The sequence below is a fragment of the Cynara cardunculus genome (assembly GCF_001531365.2).
Source record: "Cynara cardunculus var. scolymus isolate 2C chromosome LG 11, CcrdV1, whole genome shotgun sequence".
Classification (NCBI taxonomy): Eukaryota; Viridiplantae; Streptophyta; class Magnoliopsida; order Asterales; family Asteraceae; genus Cynara; species Cynara cardunculus.
In genome coordinates this window covers 18,578,316-18,599,194 of record NC_037538.1, presented here as the reverse complement: position 1 = coordinate 18,599,194, position 20,879 = coordinate 18,578,316, and the positions used below count along the sequence as shown (strand labels likewise).

At 34.0% G+C, this 20,879-nt stretch overlaps 2 protein-coding genes across 2 annotated transcripts; one reads left to right on the top strand and one right to left on the bottom strand.

Annotated features, from left to right (window-relative positions):
* Positions 1-2,956: 2,956 nt before the first annotated feature.
* On the bottom strand, positions 2,957-12,282 carry LOC112521863 (importin beta-like SAD2). The gene is made up of 20 exons (XM_025130858.1): positions 12,096-12,282; positions 11,181-11,353; positions 10,931-11,101; positions 10,374-10,559; positions 9,620-9,816; positions 9,480-9,540; positions 9,048-9,122; positions 8,887-8,964; positions 8,635-8,697; positions 8,475-8,558; positions 8,246-8,406; positions 7,374-7,413; positions 7,070-7,210; positions 6,755-6,874; positions 6,442-6,657; positions 5,811-5,984; positions 4,905-5,586; positions 4,419-4,609; positions 4,091-4,226; positions 2,957-3,302 (listed from the first exon to the last, which is right to left on the bottom strand). The coding sequence occupies exons 1-20, from the start codon at positions 12,235-12,237 to the stop codon at positions 3,151-3,153; spliced, it is 3,243 nt and encodes a 1,080-aa protein (XP_024986626.1). The 5' UTR covers positions 12,238-12,282; the 3' UTR covers positions 2,957-3,150.
* A 5,440-nt stretch (positions 12,283-17,722) lies between these two features.
* On the top strand, positions 17,723-20,381 carry LOC112521913 (1-Cys peroxiredoxin). Its single transcript, XM_025130919.1, has 4 exons — positions 17,723-17,866; positions 18,013-18,161; positions 18,256-18,402; positions 20,006-20,381. Exons 1-4 carry the CDS (start codon positions 17,749-17,751, stop codon positions 20,249-20,251), a joined length of 660 nt encoding a protein of 219 aa, XP_024986687.1. The 5' UTR covers positions 17,723-17,748; the 3' UTR covers positions 20,252-20,381.
* Positions 20,382-20,879: the final 498 nt, after the last annotated feature.

The following is a 20,879-nucleotide window of genomic DNA, read 5'->3' as shown; positions in this document are numbered from 1 at the left end:
TATCTTTATAAAAAAATTATATTATTAAACCAAATATAAATTACTTCGTTATTGTACAAAAATTAAATTATAAAAAAATTGAATTAAAAAATTACACAAAAAAATGAGGAATAAATAGTTAATTTGATACTAATATCRATATATTTTTGTCAAATTTTTATGATATCTTCAAACATATATTTTATTCAACAATAAAAACATCATCGCTTTCTCAAAATCACATAAAACCATGTTATAACATCGACTGAGATAAATAATAAAATGAAATATTAAAATCACGATGTATCTCGCTGCATTGCGCGAGTACGCTTCTAGTATTTCGAAATAGAACAAGATATGATTTGTATATGTAAAAGTCTTATAACTATCTGTATTGATCCAAGAACGAAATGCCTTCAACAAAATCGAAAACTAGTTAAAGTGGGGTGAAGATCGTCACCAAAAGAAAATCAATACAAGATAAAGTCAAATAGTAGTCTAACAAATACTACAAGCCAGATTTTGGAGTGCAAACTTGTCCAGCAAGTTTGGCTCACTAACTCTTCCAACACTCATCTTGGTATGGAACATGCACAACATGTTAATCAAAGTAAGTTCTTTACACTATTTTATTAACTTCATACTTCAATTACTACTTCCTCGGCATACAAAAGGATGAGATAGGATAAGAAACGTCTACATCAACCACAAAGACTTAAATGAAGAGTACAAGCATGCATGAATTAGCAAATCAGATGAAGGCACGCGTTAAAGTTGGACAGTAGCATTTAATGGAATGGTGGTTATAAAAGATCACCCTTGTCATTCACTAATACTCACTCCTTTTTTTAACAACCTCTATGTGATAGTTTCTTCTTAGGCAAAATCGGCCTCAACATCTGAAGAACTATCTTAGTCCTTTATATCTAAAAAAGTACCTTCTTATCCCACTTTTTCAATGTTAGCAAATTTGTCATTAGTCAGATTGTTTAGGATCACAGGTCTTACTTTCCTAGCTTCTATAACAACATCTATAATTTTTTGTTCTAATACAAAATATAGATTAAAAAATAAAAATATGTTATGTTTGTATTCAACCTCTCTCTACAAACACATTCTATGTAAGTCATTACTTACTAGGACCAACAAAAGAATATATTCTTTTACCCAATGGAATCAAATGTTATGTTTCATAAAATGAAACATTTAGAATGTATTTTTCATGTATCAACACAATTTGTTGTTGATATTTATAAATTACTGGATTGACCTTTTATATTAAAAATGACCCATTAGTCACAAGTGGATGGATATTTTAATTACCGTTGAAATTGGTCCTCAAATGATTCTCAATCTTTTTATTGCTTTCATTTGATTGCCGTCCTATATATATTTCGAACGAGAAGGTAGTCAATTTGCAAGAAAGCGAGAAGTTCCAAAATCATATATGATAACACGTGATACTCACACTTAATCATATATGATTAAACAAAAGTTGAGTTGACCGTCACATAGTGGACAACCTTTGGTCGCCTTTGCCAAATCGCATGCATCCCTTTTGGATGTGTTTAATCATATATGATTAAGTATTCATATCACATGAATCATATATGATCTTGAAACTTCTCGCCTTCTCACAAATTGATCAACTTCTCGTTTGATCCTCCCTCCCCCTCGCTCTTTATATATATGCTAACTAAATTGGGGTAAAGTGAGAAAGATTATAGTTCTTTCACCTCTCCTAACTAAACACTTACCTTGGTAAGCGCTTACTGGTTCATTTATTTGCTGGATGAACACAACAAGGACCGTGAATCTTACACAGTAAGAGGGAAGACAATGATCAAGAGTCTTACCAGACAAGTGAGAGTGATGACTCTTATCCGATAAGCGTTTACTAACTTATAAAATCTTACCATCAATCCAGTTTGATAGTCAAGAATGTTACCCTATAAGTTAAATGAGAGTGGTCTCTAGCCGATACACACTTAGGGGCCGTTTACCCAATTACTTACCTGGTAAGCGCTTACCGATAGGAGTAACACTATGATTTATTTTGATGTGTAGGATTTTAGTATATTAAAACATATCGAATGCAACAATTTGGTGGGTAAGAGGCGTCATCCTCACTTACCGTGTAAGACTCTCATCATTCTCATCGCTCTTACCCGGTAAGATTCTTGACCCTTCTCATGTTCATTCGATGAGGAAATTTATCCGGTAAGTACTTACCAAGTAAATGTTTAGTAAACGGCTCCTTACCCTATAAGCTTTTGATAAACGGTCCCTAAGCATGTATTAGGATTGCACATAAAAGTATATTAACGTTCTATTTTAACCTAATACAAATTTCAATAGTGATTTCGAAACATGAAAGGAATGTAGACAAGCAAAGAAAAGAAAGAGAAACCAAAAGCAAAGTTGTTGGTACAAGGATGCAAAATAATAAGACAATTGACTGACGAACATAAAAACTTTGTTGCGTATATAGATTTGGGTGCATTACTGGAAATGAGAACGGACGGTATACCTTCAAAGATTAAGCTTGTTTGTTGTCTACGTTCTAGACTCTAGATTACCGGTTTTCTTGATTGATGAATATGCATGTTATAGTAGGAATTTTTCAAAATGGATTTCACCTCTTATCCATTTCTCTCTCAAAACAATGAAAATAGCTATAGGTCCACAATTGATAAATCCAAATTTACATATTTGGTCCCTGTAATTTTAGACCTGATTCAAAAACTTCTTTTTTTTTCTTACACTTTGACCCCTCCATAAATTACAAATCTGTCAGCTGCGGACCTATGACTTTTCGTTATTTTAGTAGATAAATGGCTAAGAAGTGAAACCATATGGTCAAAACGGCTATGTTAATTAATTTCCCTTTATAGTATTAGTATAAATAAATTTAAAAAATGGGGACAAAATGCTTTATAATATATTTATAAGTATAAAAATTGGGCATCCACAAGTATTTATTCAATTCAAGCGTATCCAAAGAGAATAATCAATTTAAACAAATACAATCAAGAAGCAATTACACTTGAAGAATAACATCTTCTTCACCAGCCATCAGCAATCAGCAATCAGCAATCAGCAATCAGCAATCAGCAATCAGCAATCAGCAATCAGCTTAATTGAAGTACAAAAATGGTACAAAAAGAAGACTCATCTGTGAAAGAAGATGGCGGTTTCAGGGAAGGCATTAACAAAGCTCGTAACGAGTTCTTGTGGCAACTCCGGTCCTTGCAAAAGTATTTGGTGATTCTTTTCTATCAATGACTGCAGAATGCTTAGGGGATCAACTTCTTCCAACTCTCCTGCACATATATTTCATTTCATCATATTAAACCGTAAATCTATTCACCCCAATCATCTTTATTTGATTTGTTCACCAAACCAGTTCCCACTTCTAGAAACTGCAACTGTTGATTGGATTTGGATTTCTACACAAGTACTATTTAACAAAATGCTGAGCAAGCAGGGTGGTGCGCAGGGAAGTTATACTGAGAAGCGTGAGAAGAGATCTCCATCCTTGGATCAATCCTAATTGAATGTCAACTCTAATGAGGTGCACCGAGATGCATCATATCAATTCCCTTCTAAAGTGTGATTCATGGATGGGCATGAGATTAAAAGTGATCAAGGATTCAGATCTCTTCTTACGCTTCTCACCATAACTTTCCTTCTCACACGATCATTCGCCTATATATATATAGAGGAAGGATCATTTGAGAAGTTGAACATTTTGCGAGAAGGCGAGAGAAGTTTCAATATCATATATGATTACACTCCTTCGGGTGTGTTTTAATCATGTATGATTAAGCGTCTATGTGTTGTCAATGCGACATGTGTTCAATCATATATGATTATGCTTGTGTATCATGCATGTAATCATATATGATATTGAAATTTCTCTTGCCTTCTCGCAAAATGTTCAACTTCTCGGATGATCCTTCCTCTATATATATATATATATATATGTGTGTGTATATATATATAGAGAGAGAGAGAGATGGGTTCAAACGAGATAAGTTATTTACAGTGGAGCTATTCAGCATTTAAGGTGGTTCGGGTATATATATATATATATAGTTGAAATAGTTACCCAATTCTATTTCTTGCTCTTCATCTTCCTCGGCTGCTTCTTCCACACCAGTCCCATTTTCCAACTCAACGGCTGCTTGTGCACACCTCTCCAAAAATTCTTCTTCCGTTTCTTCATGTACATCATCCTCCGAATCCTAATAAGAAAAATGAATGAAATAAATAAGAAATTCACATACAGTTTGGTAATGTTACATTCCCTTTTTTAACCCAAATTCCTAAAACAATAAGAAGTTAGTTTTTGCCATTGGCGATGACTGTCCAACAATTATCAGACTTGAAGCCAATATAAACTAGATCTGAAAAGAAAGTTATACAAGAAGTCGGACCTCATCATCTGTGTCTTCACTCTCATCATCACTTGTATTCTCATCTTCATTTTCATCAACATCTTCTTCCTCCTCTTGAACTTCTTTCAACCGCACAGATGCTTCAATCACTGCAGCAAAGCACTGCCATAACAAGCCACTACTCTGATTCCCCATTAGCAGCCGGGTCATCAACTTCACTAATGTCATTACTGGAAGATAGTCATACTGTTGATTAGTTTACTTTACTATTAACAATAAGTGAAAACACATAGACATAGAGGTAGACTGCGTTTTAGGTTCAGGGCCTCAAAATACTTGAACAGAATTGTTGACCAACATAAATTAACCACCTTAACGCTATCAAGATACAGTAACAACAAAGTACATTATGAGAAATAGTAGCAGAAAGGTGACTACTCAGAAAAAAAAAAAACATGGGAGTGCATAAAAAGATAGACAAAACTGCACATATAATTAAGAGAAAATAAAATCACAAATATTTACCAGTCAACTTAATTTCAGACTCCGTTGATGGTCCATGTTCAAACTTGCTTGAAGAGATGGAGAAAAGAGCCAAGGCCCAGACTCTGAAACCTTCATGTTGATCCTTCTCCAAAGCATTCTCAACAATATCGGGATAGCATATATAGCATGAAGATATGGCAAGCAACAATGGTTTCCAAAGAGGAGAAGGTTTTGATTGCTTTTGTCTGAAACAAGAAAATGCAGACTGGCAGAATGTTGTGGTCATTGCATGCATTATATGTTGTTCTTCAGTTGAATAAGTCGAAAGATGCACAAGTATATGAACAGAAGAGGAGGCTCTATAAATCGCAGATGGATATTGTAAGAAGGCATCGCTGACAAAGCCACAAATTCCTTCAATGATAGAATGTTGACGTACGGGTAGGGAATGAGGCGAGGGAATTGATCCGACAATAAAGTTCATCAAAGAAACTCTCTTGTGCAGACATGCAGCTTCTTTGATGCAATTGAAGATTGGTGAATCCTCCTCTTCCTCCCAAGAATGACAGTTTGAAATCAGATCAGCCCAAACTAGCAACACCTCAGAGACTTTTTGCTTCTGAAGCATGTCACTTCCATTAACATCAGACATGATGAATGTGAGTAATGTTGATGAATCGTCTATACAGCATGAAGGGGGCAATTCTACCACTTGGCCTTCCTGACAATTCACATTGCAAACAAGTCAAATGATAACTGCAGTAAAGGTATATTAAACAATGTAATTACATACTGCTCCCGCTTTGCTGAAGTTGTGTTAACCCTTTCATTAACACACTCCTAAAAATCTTCTTTTAGCAACTATAATATTATAGATACGTAAATTCCTCATGGAGCCTATTATCATAACATTATTAGGAACTACATGGAATATCTAAAACCAACCACTTCAGCAGGTCTCAGCCAAGCCTCTTGCAAGAGATCTATAAAAGCTTTGGCAATGGTGGCTCGACCAGAAACCACAACATCATTTGTCAAATCATTCACCACTTCCTCAGGCAAAGATTCTTCCCAGCACTGAGCCATTACTGATAATGCTGCAAAACCTCGCTCAACCACCTATAACGAAAGCAGAATCAGTATCTTTACCGTTCATCATCAGGCTGTAAGTGATAGAAGAGAAAGCCACAGTAATGAAAGAGATAAAGCCAGAGAGTAGCCTTTAATCATCAAGTAAAATGAGTGTCAAGGGTTCTACAAGTAGAAGCAGGTGTTACAGCCATCTATATTAGCTGTATGAAATTATCATATATACTAATAAATAGTGGAAACCTGCAAATTGGTGAACACTTGTAGCAGATGAACTGGTAACTTTTCTTTTAGAAAAACATGGAACAAAAGTACCACCAACGTCAATGAAAGGCATGTCATGAGGATCATATCTTCCTTCTTAACATTGAAGCAATTGAAAAAGATATAGTTCAAACATAAGGTGCTTTTCTTTACTAAGGATTACGGATTTAAGAAGGATGTTGAATACCCAGTATGCAGAACCTGTATAGAGAATTGTGCTTACTTGGGGCCATGGCTCCGGACTAGGAGGAATATGCTTCAAAATATCTTCAGCCAGCAGTGAAATAATATGTGGGATATGTGAAGCAACAATGTCACCTCCAGCCTCCACCAAAGTTTTAAGAAGTTCAAACATAATGGAGGTCTCCTCACCATTGTCTCTTATTCTACCAACTACAACTTGAAGAATTGGTAACCACTCAGGTGGAAAGAAGTCATTCTGCAGAGAAAAAGGCAGAAAGGGAATCTTAATGTAAAGGGACCCCAGAATAATACAACTGCAAAATCAGAGTTAGATGCTTGCACACCCTACTAACCTCTACAAGTTGAGCAATTGCACCAGCAGCAGATACCCTTACAGGGTAGCATGAAAGATCCTCCATGTCTTGCATTGCCAGGGCTTTTAACAACGAGGAATAGATTTCAGAACTCATATCCTGAAAAGAACAAAGAAAAAAGAGCTCGTGAATATGTCCAAGAGATTTCACAATCTGCAGATATGCCCAATTAATAAAAATATATCAAAATAGGAAACTCTTTGAAAACCCTAGATACCACAGTTAAAGATATACATGACAAAAGACATATTTGAAACAATAAATAATATAATGGAACTACAAGAAAATACTCACTTCAGGAATACAGGAAACAAGCTCTCCAAGTATCCAGTTAGCAGAAGCAACCAAATAAGGATGACAAGATGCATTGTACAACGGTAGCACCCCAGATCGAATGAGCAAAGTTGTATATGCTGGTTTCTGCTCCCTCAGAAACTGAGAGTAAAATACTAATTATGAAATTTCAAGGCCATGGAAAAGGTGTGCATCACAAGGTTTTGGTGTCACAAAAGACGCCAAACATAACGCTTTTGTGTTTTGTGATGCCTGCCAGTTCTCTTAAGTAAAAATTCAACAGTTCTGACTGAGATATCCTTACATCTAGAAGGCTGCCATATGCCATCAAAACGCCATAATAACTGCCACAAATAAATAACCACAAAGTGAAAAACAATATAGAAAAGATGCACGGGAACCTTGGAAATTACCTTCTAAGAAAATAAAATTGAAGTACATTTATATTATACCCAACTTTATAACTACAAAACTGCTACAAATTTTAAATACTAGTAGTATGTGTGTGTACTACATACCTAGAGGTGCATACAATGTGCACCCATGCAGTGTTGACCGTATATCCCTTAATTATTAACCAAGATATCATAAAGATAAAAGAACAAGAAAGTTTTGTTTTCCCTTTTACCAAAAACCAAAGAAATTCACAATTCAAAAAATTAGAAACAAAGGCTAAGATAAATCTGAACCTAAGTTTATGATTGGAAAACATGAAAACAAGTACATACACAACAAGCTACTTTTTCTGACAATTTGAACTAGTATGCACACACCAATTAAATGTAATAGCGTGAACTTGGGCTTTAATGTGCATTTATCTTACGTATAAACAGATTTTTGTGTGTGTACATATATGTTGTAACACATGTGCTTTTGCTCTAGAATCACATACAATTTGGCCCTTCCCACACCTCTAGTATGTTGACGGGCTTCCCACGATCCTCTACATATATGCACAAACATATGCAAACAGCTCTACTGCAACATGTGACAAAATGTAATTGAAACAAGTAGGACATCACTATATTGAAATGGTGTCAAATGTTTAATACATCATGTTTTTTTTGTATAAAGTTAATACATTTTGATATGAATGATGTCCAATGATAAGATGCACAACTTCCTATGTAAGATCCCATTTATGCTATAGAATTAGTGAAGAACTTGTGAACGTACTCATTTGTAGTCTTCGTTACTGGTGTATTTACATCAGATGGAATAGGGAACTTAGACAAAAAAGGGAGCACCAACAACTCCCCCATAGAACTGCGACCTTTTTGTTTGTTCTTTTCACCTTTTTTACGCTTGGATGTCACTGAGGCCACAACAGGTGGGCCCTGCAAACATGATATAATGCAAGTCAAACATTAATAAAATGGAGTTTGAGCATACTGATAGAACTGACCTTTGATATTGAAATAACACCAAGTAAGTTTAATGCACTTTTTCTTGGAGTGAACAAGTCCTCTCTCCATCCTGAAATTTCTTCCTGCCAAACAAAAGCAACACTGTCAAAGATGTTTGAACCATCTACACAAATAACTTGTAAAAATAGAAGTATGTACCAATTCAGAAGGAAGATTCTTTCTTATGTACTCATCTGAATCTTCTTCCCACTCTGTAATATCCTACTCGCAAATGTTCCCAAAAGAAAAAAAAGAGAATTATTTCAGTGTAGACATTGTTGTTACTTAAAATTAATATTTTGATTCAAAAACATAGTCCCAAGAAGGTCATTAAAAATAGACAACTGTGTCTCAGATTCAAAGCAATGGCCGACGCATTTAGGATATGAATATCAAAGTGAGATATCAAACCTTTTCATTCATTACTATTGCTGGAAAAATTGCAGATTCTAGTAAAGATGAAAAGTGTGGCGAAACAAGTCTCCATCCCTGATTACAGATGGTGTGGTATATATCAGAAAATAGATAATGAGCAATGAAACTAACTGGCTGATTTATTTAATAAAACTCACTGGGCCCGTTTCTAGAAGTCGAGATATGACATCAAAAGCTAATGACACAATCCTCTCTGCCAGAGTATCCAACTTCTGTATAGGGCACATATCAAATCAATACGCTACCGTATTCAAGACTAAGGATGAAGTTGGAAGTAAATAAAGCATTAGAAAGTCAAACAACTTGAGAAAGGCTAAGATATAATAGAGCATGATAATCAGGAATATGACTGCATGGGGCGTTATCATAACAGACAATAACATATCCAACATTGCAAAAATGCGGCTATAACGAAATAACTAATTTTAGATAGCTATGTTATTTTTGGCACTTGTATGTAAGAAACAAGTGAAGATATTTACATAAATGCATGTCTGCTTCAGAAAACTGAAGTTTGCTGTCACCTAGTAAAAACAGAACCATGTTTTACATAATTAAGAAGAACGTACACTGAAGTCTGTTTTAAGGTTGACTAATTTGACAACTGAATTTATGATGTCCGGCATGAGTCTGTTAAAAAGAGATGGAAAAAAATTAGTGATAGACACATGGAACAGCTTATCAAAATTAATCCATGTTAATGCATTACTTATCCGAGAACTTCCTATGTCGGGTGATAAGGGCACAGAAAATGAGCAAACTTCTCTTCCCAGTCTTCAACCTCAGCATGTATCCATCTTCAAAAGAACCATAATCTTGAAATCTTAGCGAGTGAAGGATGCGAATTAAATCACGACATAGAGAAGGAAGCAGAGAGACCAAAGCAGATGGCATATGTGATCTCACCTACAAAACAGACTGTCATAAATACTCCCAACAGAGATATCAATAGATAAAAGATGCATGATATAGAATGAAGGGGGGAATTCATATAACATTCTGCTAGTGTTACTGAATTGGCATATAAGAAACCAACCAAACCAAAGGTAGAAGGTAGACGTGTGATAAGACTACAAAAGAATATGAGAAATATTGCAGTTTATTTCAAGCTGAACAAGACAGGATAAATATTATGTTAATCAAGCATACAGTGGTGGTTTGATCTCAAACAAGATCATTACCTTGATATAACAAGTTTATTATGGTCATATGGAATTAATGCACAAAGATCGACATCTGCAGCATTTATTCCTATGAGAAAATGCATGCACTTGCACATAACAACAAGGCTCTTCTCAGCAACAATATTTGTTTAGTTTTAAATATAGTTATGGCAACATTTATGATTTATGAAATGTAGCAATTGAAGGCAACAGAACTTGTTTTGTCACAGTAATCTGATATTTTATGGTTGGGACTTGCAACAAGACACAAGTATCATCTCCAAGAACATTTATACTTACAGCATAATAGATGCACTTGCTCATAATCAGAAGGCTCTTCTCAGCGTCCATTTCAACTATATTTTGAATACACAGATCCTCAACACGTTGATGAAATACAGTAATTAAAGGTACTAGAATTTCTTGTGCAATTAGCTCCAGCTGTGATGGAACTGGCTCCTTTGCCACTTTCGGATTCAAAAAGTACTGTCAGAAAGAACAGCAATTAGACTGTTAGAGCTAGCCCCAGCAAGACCTGCTAAAAAGATCTCAACTCCAGCGACGGTTTCATTAGATATCTTACAACTAGAATCCGTCTTTTTTCCGATCCAGTCCTATATGCCACTCACTATCTCCTTGTCTATACATTCATTTTCACAACATGGTAATAGATGTCAGTAGGCACAGTTACGTCTCATCTAATGAAGAATATTTCACTGCTGCCAGGTTCATGATCATTAAGAAACTCTTTCACCACTATTTTCCAAAGAACATGCTAGCATGCTCCCTAATAGAATACAGCAAGGTTAAAAAACTTGAAATACTGATAATCACTGTTAACACTTTTTCAAGATCACCTGGAATGGTCTGATCACTGACTGGAGAACTGTAAGGCCATTGATGGCCTTCCATCTAGAATTCCCACTTTTATTAACCAGGTCACTATCTTGAATAACTGATCTCAGCTCAGGTACCAGTTCATGCCACATATTATGCTTCACAAATTCAGCATCAACAATAGGACGGAACTGCACCAGCATGTGTCAACTGTCAACAACTGACAGAGTGAAAAAATTATCATAAGAGGCTACCAGCAAATACACATACCGCTTCAATCAACACTTTCAAGATCGCAGGTTCTGCTTGAAGCAAAGCACGTACAAGCACATCTCTAAACTCCTTGCTGGCTCTTGAAGCTGCCCCACCATCAATCGTGTTCCGTCTTGTCAAGTTCTTTAGATATGTTGCCGCAGCAATACTTTGACCATGATTCTCCCCTCCTGTAATTTTTATCAAATTCAGTTCCCAGTCCCAGTTTTTCATACTGATTACTGTAATTACATACAATTATTAACTGGGCAACTTTCTACTAAAAAAACCCATATATGATCTAATTCATAATTCCATTGAAGTTATAAATTCAAATCCAGTGAAACCTACTTGTATTTAGATTAACAAAATCCCAAACATTTCACTTTTTCCTATTCCAAAAGTGTTTAAGCTTTTACTCCAAAGAACGGGAAGGTTACTTTTCAAATTCCAAGTTTGTCTGCACTTTAATATTTTTCAAAAACAATTGATAACCACAATAAAAACCATAACAAGTATATAAAGTTCAAGTCTACATTTTGGAAATACAAGAAATAATCAGAAAGCAGCTTTTTCTTGAATTGATGAAATACAATTTAGAGATTTGTCTTCCATATACAAAACTAAAATTACCTACGGCTTATAAAAATTGCGGGAAAATCAGATTAATTGAACTCTAATAACAGCATCAACTTCTGTAAAAACTGTTCCTATTAATCTACGAAAACAATCTGAATACAGGTTGATAAAAAACCGGCTTTCTTTGTATATTTTCCACTTCTTAACATAATAAATTTACCATAATTACACACTATAAGCTAACAACTGCAAGTTATAAGTAGCTAAATAAACATTTTAGCTTGTATATACAGCTCAATCACAGTAAAGCTACTCAATCAAAGCAATACGATAACAGATTGAGAAAATTCTCACCGACGGCGATGGAGATTAGAGCAAAGGAAAAATCGGGGTTCAAAGAGAGGCAGTCGAGGGCCTCGGTGGCAGAACGGCGAACTTCACCATCTGGGCTGAGAGTGCTGTCGAGAAGCTGGGCTACACGGGAAGTTGATTCCATGTTGCTTGAATCGATGGGATGACGGTACGACGGAACCCTAGCTCAGGCTATTGTGTGCTTTCAGTTCTCAAAAATTGGGGAAAAGGGTGGCGCCAAAAAAGCGTAGAATGGCGGGAACCTTTTACTTTGTATTGTATTATCGGTCAATGATCAATGAATAAAACCTTTGGCAAGTGATACGAGAAATAAAAGTTTTTTAATTATTTATTAATAATTATAATTGAAAAAAAAATGACAATAAACTATCAAAACGCTACTTTAAGTAAAAGCTGTTTTTTCATTATTTTTTATATTTCCAAAATGTAGCGTTTTAATAAACTAACTTATGTGTTGATAGTTATAATTGGAAATAACTTCTGAGTGATAATTCGATACAAATTCGAAGAGAGGAATATGTACGATTGAAAGCTTTCCGAGCATTAACTAGAATTAGATGTTCAAATTGTGAATATATAATATTGGATATGACTTAGATATCATTTATGGTCACTAATATTTATCTATAGTAAGAATAGAACAAACTAATTTTAACCGCTGGTTAGCACATGAATTACGAAGGAATGTCAGATTAATTGTCGTATCTTATGGATTAGGAAAATTCATAGATGGTTACATTGCATAAAGGAAGACGTGGGTACCATGTGTGAATCCCTCCCACCCGATGGACATGAACGTAAAACACATATCAAAGTCGCATAACACCACTCCAACGAACTGCTAGGGCATTTGATGTACTCTTGAAACTAAATTGTAGCACAACAGTGCTAAACAATCATAAATATGCAAAGAAAACAAGTTATGGCTTATCACCCTAAACAAATGCATAAATTACCTTGCCAACTACATGACCATGACCTTACTTTCGACTTCCATCACAAAGATTCTTAAATCCGCCACTGTAGTCTAGTAACATAGTGGTAATCCAAACTAACGATTATGTATGCCCATTTTCCTTTGTTGATTTATGCCCTAACAGTTCATGAGATGCATATTATATCAGTTTTAGGTAAATGAGTTCATGGTTTTATATTTAAATAATGCACAAGCATGTATCATTTTTCAAATAAATATGGTATATGAGATATTTTGTAGAGTTTATGAACATAAAACATGTACTAGTAATAAGTATCAAAATCAATTGAAATTTGTATTGAAAATTGAACTGAAAACGAACTAAAAACTGTTATCAATATCATATTGAACAATTTGCATATATGCAATGAAAATTTGAATACTAAACATTTGAGATCTCGTTACATAATATTTTGAGGTTCTTCTTTCAAATCTGAAGCTATTGAGTACTTTAATCGAAGTATGTATGTTGATATCTAAACATACCAAGTAAAGAGGTACCCTGGCTATACATGCGTCAGTTCTATCTATCTTTGTGATGTCCCAGTCTGTCACTACCAAAGTATATGACTCCATAAGGAAGATATCAATAAATAGCTAAGTCAGATGTTACTATAACCCAATAATTGTCACTATCTCTAATTACGAAAGATATCAACAAATAGCTAAGTCATTCTCGTGCATCTATCTAGCATTCATCTCATCACGGTGTCACTAGTACCATTTCCCACGAACCTGATGCACATGCCGACAAAGAAGTTGTTAGGATTAATGCCTAGTGAGCTCAAACAGTTTTCATCATAATCATAAAACGGTAAAACTAAAAGACTGCTGATTTAAATCGTAATTTCATAAATGAAATGTCTTTATCATAAAACAACATCCTTATGAAATGTACCATTTCCCTGATGAAAATCTATTAACCAAAACACCCATTTAAATGCAACCAAAATCCAATACTCAGACAACTAAGAATAGAGCCATAAAACGTTAAAAAGGAAAATGTAGCTTTAATCAAGTCACTTTGTATAATTAGATCATATTTATCCTTGGAATGGTGTAAGACATCATAAGATGATGGGAGAGACCCAATTTGCCATTGGTTGTGATGGAACATAAAAGTAAGCCACAATTCAATGTTATATAAGCATCAACTACAGATAAACAAACATCGACATCAACCTTATCCGGGTCTTTAGTCAAATGGGTTAACAAGTTCAACTTTATTCAAGTCTTTTGCTTGGTGATTCACCAAGTTCAACTCTATCCAAGTTTTTACCTTGGGATCTTCCAAATCCACGTTAAGCTAATTCACTAGAAATGACAGTCATTATGGACTACACAGTCATCAAGTTCAACTCTATCCAAGTCTTTACCTTGACACCCTCACTATAGATCATACGGTCATCGAGTTCAACTCTATCAAAGTTTTACCTCGAGTCCTTCGCTGATCCTGATCCGAGTCTCTAGCTACAATCTAGGGAATACTATCACATTCCAATAGACTCCTATGCATATGGATCCATTGCATTACAGTCTAAATTACATTCAACTGAATGACCAATGTACTCAAAGCATGTAATTCTCAATAAATATGTCATAACTGCATATAAAATCCAAAAGCTTAACATAGAGCAAAACAAACCGAACAAATGTCACCAAGACTCATATGAGTCAAACTGAGCCAAATGCTCAACAATACATTTGACTATTCAAGAAAAGTCATCAATAAAATGTATTTAACTAAAGTTTATGCATATACATGCTTCAAAGGCATGATTAACTCAAAAGCACATCATTAGTTGGGACAAATCATTTTCCAATTAAACCATACCATTTATATTCCCAAAATGTCTTGTAACACAATAACATGCATTTTCCAAACGGTTTATAAAACCAAACACACTAAAATACATTAATATCAAAAATATCCATTTGTAGAATAAATTTCCAAAAAAGCACATTCTTGAGATTTATTCACCAAAACGTCCAAAAACCCAAACATAGGCATTTTACAAGATTTATTAACCCAAATTTACCAAATATGCAAACTTCGTCAAGTACTCAACACATTTGATAAATATCAAGTAAAGCATATTTATACTTCAAAATACTGATTTTGGCATGTACATATTTTTCACTAAGCAATTTGAATTCACTTTGCTAGATTTAGGCTAAATCTAGGTTTTACCCCAAACTTGAGCTTCCTTGGCGAAAAGCTTAGATCTCCAAGCTAAACTTCTAGATCTATGGTGTATATATTCTCAAGAACACTTCTTTTACTCCCAAAACATACACAAACAAACCCAAGAGAAGAAATGAGGGTTGAGGTAAAAAGAACCAAACCCTAAATTCAAATGACCAAAGATGTGATCTTACCTTCAACTTCTATGAACTCCAAAGTGATCAAATAACCTTGAATTATCTTTGTTTCCATCTTGAAAAGATTTAAAAGATAAAACCCTAGCAAAAAGAATCGCTCAAATCAAGTAAGAAATGAGAGAGTTATGGATAAAATGAGAAAAATCCCGATTTTTAGTATTTTTATGCAAGTCAGGCCTCCATGCTAGTTAAACTAGCGTTGAAATTAGTCTAAGTATTTTAGTGTTTGGATCTAGTTTCACCACTAGTTAAACTAGCGCGAGCCCAAAAGTCAACCTAAAGTGGCTTCTCGAGCGACCAAACTTTCATGGAATTCTCTTAATGCCCAGATGATTTTTAACACAACTTTTATTCATCCTAACACAACCAAGGCTCTTGATTCAAATGCCACAAACATTCAATAATGGTTGATCACCGAATGGCTAGCTAAAATGAATCTACACCCCTAAAAGTTACAGGTCTAACGACTAAAGTTTAAGGGCCTATTTGCTAGCAACTTAATAGGCTTAATGGGACGAACAACTTATTCCCTCAACTAAGCATGATTGTTTCGTATAGTGGCTTAATGATATAGAAAGTGACTTATCCAATAAGTTTTTAGGCGGAGCTTTATGTAGAATGTCAAGTTTTCTTTTCTAAACATGTCCCTCCCAACTAAAAAACGCTCTTTACATCTATGAAAAAACTTTCTCAAACAAAAACTTTTTCAACTTATACAAACAGATTAATCCATACAGACAACTTTATCCATATAAAACTTAATAAAAAATCAATCAAACGGCCCCTAAATCTAATGCGGTAATGCCAAACCTCAAAGTAAACAAAAGTAAAAAAAACAATGTTAAATTGTAAAATTCATAATCTATTTTACTGTGCATTGTAAAGAACAAGTGCCTAATAATTAAGACAATATCACAATATGTTGTTAATGTTGTGCAGCGTGCTCCAGTTGTGTTGATAAAGTGATGTGCTCATGTGCATTGCAAATTTCAATTCTCAGATATTTCAATATGCAAGAAGAAGACTCATTATCAAAATGACAAAAGCCTCTTAGCCTTAGCCTAGTAGGTCAATAACCCACACGACCACACATGATACAACTTTATGATAATCAGTTAGAAATTTAGATTTTTGGAAAAAGATTTAAAGATTCATAAAATCATTATATGACTCACACAGAAATTCAATAAGTACAATCAACAGTAGAAATCAGTCATTTAAAATTTTTCATCTTTGATTTTTTTAATCTAATTTCATGACCGTTAATTAGCTGGAAACAAAACTCAATGCCTTGAAAATCGAAATAGTTGAACTTTAAAGAACAATAGAAATTAGATTGCGTTGTTGGAATGATGACATTAACCGATTCACGATGTGCATTCAATATCCATCACTACTAGGCATTGGGCCTGTTTTTATAGTTAAAGCTGAATTGTCCAATTCCCAAATTATTAAACCCAAAACTAGTAATGGATGACAACTTGATGCCCTTTTAGAATTTGATGCCCTGCGCAGCCGCACGGGCTGCACGTGGCCTGGTAAATATTATATACTTCAAAAAAATTGAGTTTATAGGACATCACCAATTTTAAAGTGTCATAATAGATTGTTCTATAAACTCAATTTATAGAACTAAAAAAAATAAAGGGTCCTATCTAAAAGCATTGTAATAAGTTTATAGGACGCTTTTAAGCGTTTTAACAAGTTTTTCATGACATTTTTAATACAAAGCGTCGGATTAGCTATTTTATAGGAGACTATTCGAAAAAATGTCATGTCATATAAAAAGATGAGTTTATAAAATATGTCGCTTTATATTGAAAATGTCCTAAAAAAACTTATTAAAATCCCTTATAAAAACGTCCTATAAATTTATTATAACGTCTTTAGATATAACTTTTTATTTTTTATTTTTATTATGAAATGATCTATTAAAACGATTTAAAATCGATATCATCATGTAAACTCAATTTTGTTAATAAGATATAGTGGACGGAAGTAAATACTATATAATCCAAATGGGTTGAAAAATCTATGAAACCAAAATGTTGGGAAACATATTCGTGTCATATATTATATCTTTGACCTTTTGGGTTCCATGCAATAAAAAAAGGTGGTGGTGCCATGCATCACAGTAACGAAGAAGTGGCATCTCATTCAGCTGCCACGTTTCCATTAAGACGCCACGTCTCCCACCTCAACCACCCTGTCCCTATATATCATCTCTTCATACTTCCACTTTCCTTTCATACTTCTATCTGTGATTAAGAAGCCAACATGCCTGGCCTCACCATTGGAGACTCCCTTCCAAACCTTCAAGTCGATACCACTCATGGAGCCATTAAGCTCCATGATTATGTTGCTGATTCCTTCACCATCATCTTCTCTCACCCTGGTTCGTCTTTTAGGTTCAGATTTTTTTTACCATTATCTTGCTGTTTAACTGTAAAACTATCCCGAATCTCAGGAAAACAGGTTTGTATCACGTGAATCAAACCCTATATATGGATAAGATTGTTGATTATGCGATTTTGGTTGCAGGTGATTTCACCCCGGTTTGCACGACGGAGCTTGGCGCGATGGCTGCATATGCCCACAAGTTTAAGGAAAGGGGCGTGAAGCTGTTGGGGTTATCTTGTGATGATGTTCAGTCCCACAAGGAATGGATCAAAGACATCGAAGCCTATAACGTATATTAATTAATTAAGTTATCAGTAGGTGATCTGGATTAATAAGTTGATGATGATTAGAATCGTGATTCATGTTGGTTGTTGATTTGTTTAGAATGGGAAGAAGGTGACGTACCCAATCGCTGCTGACCCAACAAGGGAGATCATCAAGCAGCTTAACATGGTGGATCCAGATGAAAGAGACTCTTCTGGAGACATCGTCCCATCTCGTGCCTTGCACATTGTTGGACCAGACAAGAAGGTTAATTAAGTTTTGATCTACACATACGTTGTGTATATATATATATATACACACACATGCATATATATAGGGTTGAGTTCACGTGAGACTCATAAAATCAATTTATGTTCATTGATCAATTTTATAAGATAATGATCCAATGGTTAAATTTAGCATTAAACTTTAAACTTGTAGGGGTATTTTTGACCTATATGTTTTTTTCTTTCTTTGACCTATATATAGATCTAATCCAAGGGTTGAGAATTGGTTTTACGGGTCTCATAAAAAACCATTGGTCTCACATGATCCCAATTTCAAGTCCATGTATACATATATATATATATATATGCATATATATATATATATATAAAGTTAACCAAAAACTTTGGTTAACATTTGATCTTGACCCTATATATATATATATATATATATATATATATATATATATATATACATACACACACATGGTTGGGTTTATGCGAGACCAAGGGGGTTTTTGTGAGACCCATAATACCAATTTATGTTCATTGATCATCTTTATAAATTAATGATCTAAAGTTGTACGATGACAATTTTATGATTATTGAGAAGTCTCGTGACAATTTTATGATTATGAATGTTTAAATTGTAGATTTAATTCAAGGATTGAGAATTGGCTTTACAGGTCTCATGAAAAATCATTGGTCTCGTATGATCCCAAATCTATATATATATATATATATATATATATAGATTATTTTGAGAATTGGTAAATTTATATAAAGTTACAAATATTTGAGAAGTAGAAGAAGTGGTTATAACCCTTATGGTAAAAAAGAGTTTTGATTGGTAAATAATTATAATGACTATCGAACTTGCGGCTATGTGAAAAAATAGAGGTGTATTTTTTCAATTTTTACAAGTAGAAGGTAAACACATGTGATTCATACATGAACAACTATTCTAAGGGGTTTACCATCAATCCCAGGTTTACATGTGAACTAATTAATTAATTAATGGATTCACTTAAGAATCCATTGGTTTACATGTAACTAATTAACGGGTTCAAGTATATATGAACGTGAATTACAGTTTACAAAACTATGTCTCCATCTCCCATTTCTCGCATAAGCATGGGAGGAATTTTGGTGCTCCACAGTGAAAACCGTAAATACTTATTTACTTCTCATGTACTTGCTATTTCTTAAATGAACTTTTCCATGTGTATATATATTTATGGTACTTGCCATTTACCTTTTCATATATATATATATATATATATGCTACGGAATTGTTGTAATTAATTGGCTTATGGATGGTGATCATATATATATATATATATATATATATATATATATATATGGTTGTGTTTATGTGAGAATAAGGGTTTTTCGTGAGACGTGTAAGACCAATTTATGTTCATCAACTTTATAAGTTAATGATCTAATGGTTTAAAGTTGTACGGTGGCAATTTTGTGATTATTGAAAAGTTTTGTGATAATTTGTGATTATAAACGTTCAGATTGTAGATCTAATTCAAGGATTGAGAATTGTTCTCTCGGAAAACCTTTGGTCTCAAATAATCTAAAGTCTATATATATATGCTACTGAATTGTTGTAATTATGGATGGTGATGATGTATTAGATCAAGTTGAGCTTTCTGTATCCGGCAAGCACCGGGAGGAACCTGGATGAGGTGATCAGAGTGGTGGACTCATTGCTGAAGGCTTCGAAGCACAAAATAGCGACACCAGCAAACTGGAAGGACGGTGAAGAGGTGGTGATCGCTCCGAGTGTTTCTAACGATGAAGCTCGAAAGCTGTTCCCCGGTGGTTTCAAGACAGCTGATCTTCCATCCAAGAAGGATTATATACGTTTTACTCATGTTTAGTAGCTTAATATATATATGTATGTATGCAGCTATTACATATATAAATGACCATCTGATGTTGGTCGGGAGTGTCTGTGTCTTTACTGTGTTAAAGAATGAGTATACATGAATGAAGATGAATAATAAAATATCAATGGAAGAACTCATGCAGTGGTGTTTGGGATCGTTTATTTAAAATAAATGATCTTTTATAACAAAAGAGCTTATCTATATCTATATATATATTTATAGTATCTTATTTTAACCAAAGTCTTAAAGTCTTAAAATATTAAATGTCCAAGATATTATTTATACTACCTTTATATCATTTTTTTACCCCCTCCTTTTTTCATATACACTCACAACCTATTTTTTTATCTATACTATCTTATTAAGCAAATTTAGCAAAAGTCTTAAAGACTTAAAATACTAAATGACCAAGATACTCTTTATATTATATTTATATCACTTTTTCATCCCCTCCTCTTCTCACATACACTCACAACCCATTTTTTTAAAATTATAATTTTAAATTTATATTTTTTAACCCTATAATTAGTTAATTAATTTACGTCCTTTACTTTTAAATATTTCATTTTAAACATTTATCAAATTAACATACATAATCGTATATCAATTAAAACATGTT

Bases quoted from the DNA above. Each gene is read 5' to 3' on its own strand.
- LOC112521863 (XM_025130858.1), bottom strand. From the start codon at position 12,237: ATGGAATCAACTTCCCGTGTAGCCCAGCTTCTCGACAGCACTCTCAGC. The intron at 8,407-8,474 runs GTCAGTTCTATC...TCATGTTTGCAG, and splicing joins GTGTTATTTCAATATCAAAG to GGCCCACCTGTTGTGGCCTC. The intron at 4,610-4,904 runs GTAAATATTTGT...ACTATCTTCCAG, and splicing joins GTCTGAAATTAAGTTGACTG to TAATGACATTAGTGAAGTTG.
- LOC112521913 (XM_025130919.1), top strand. From the start codon at position 17,749: ATGCCTGGCCTCACCATTGGAGACTCCCTTCCAAACCTTCAAGTCGAT. The intron at 17,867-18,012 runs GTTCGTCTTTTA...TTTTGGTTGCAG, and splicing joins CATCATCTTCTCTCACCCTG to GTGATTTCACCCCGGTTTGC. The intron at 18,162-18,255 runs GTATATTAATTA...TGATTTGTTTAG, and splicing joins AAGACATCGAAGCCTATAAC to AATGGGAAGAAGGTGACGTA.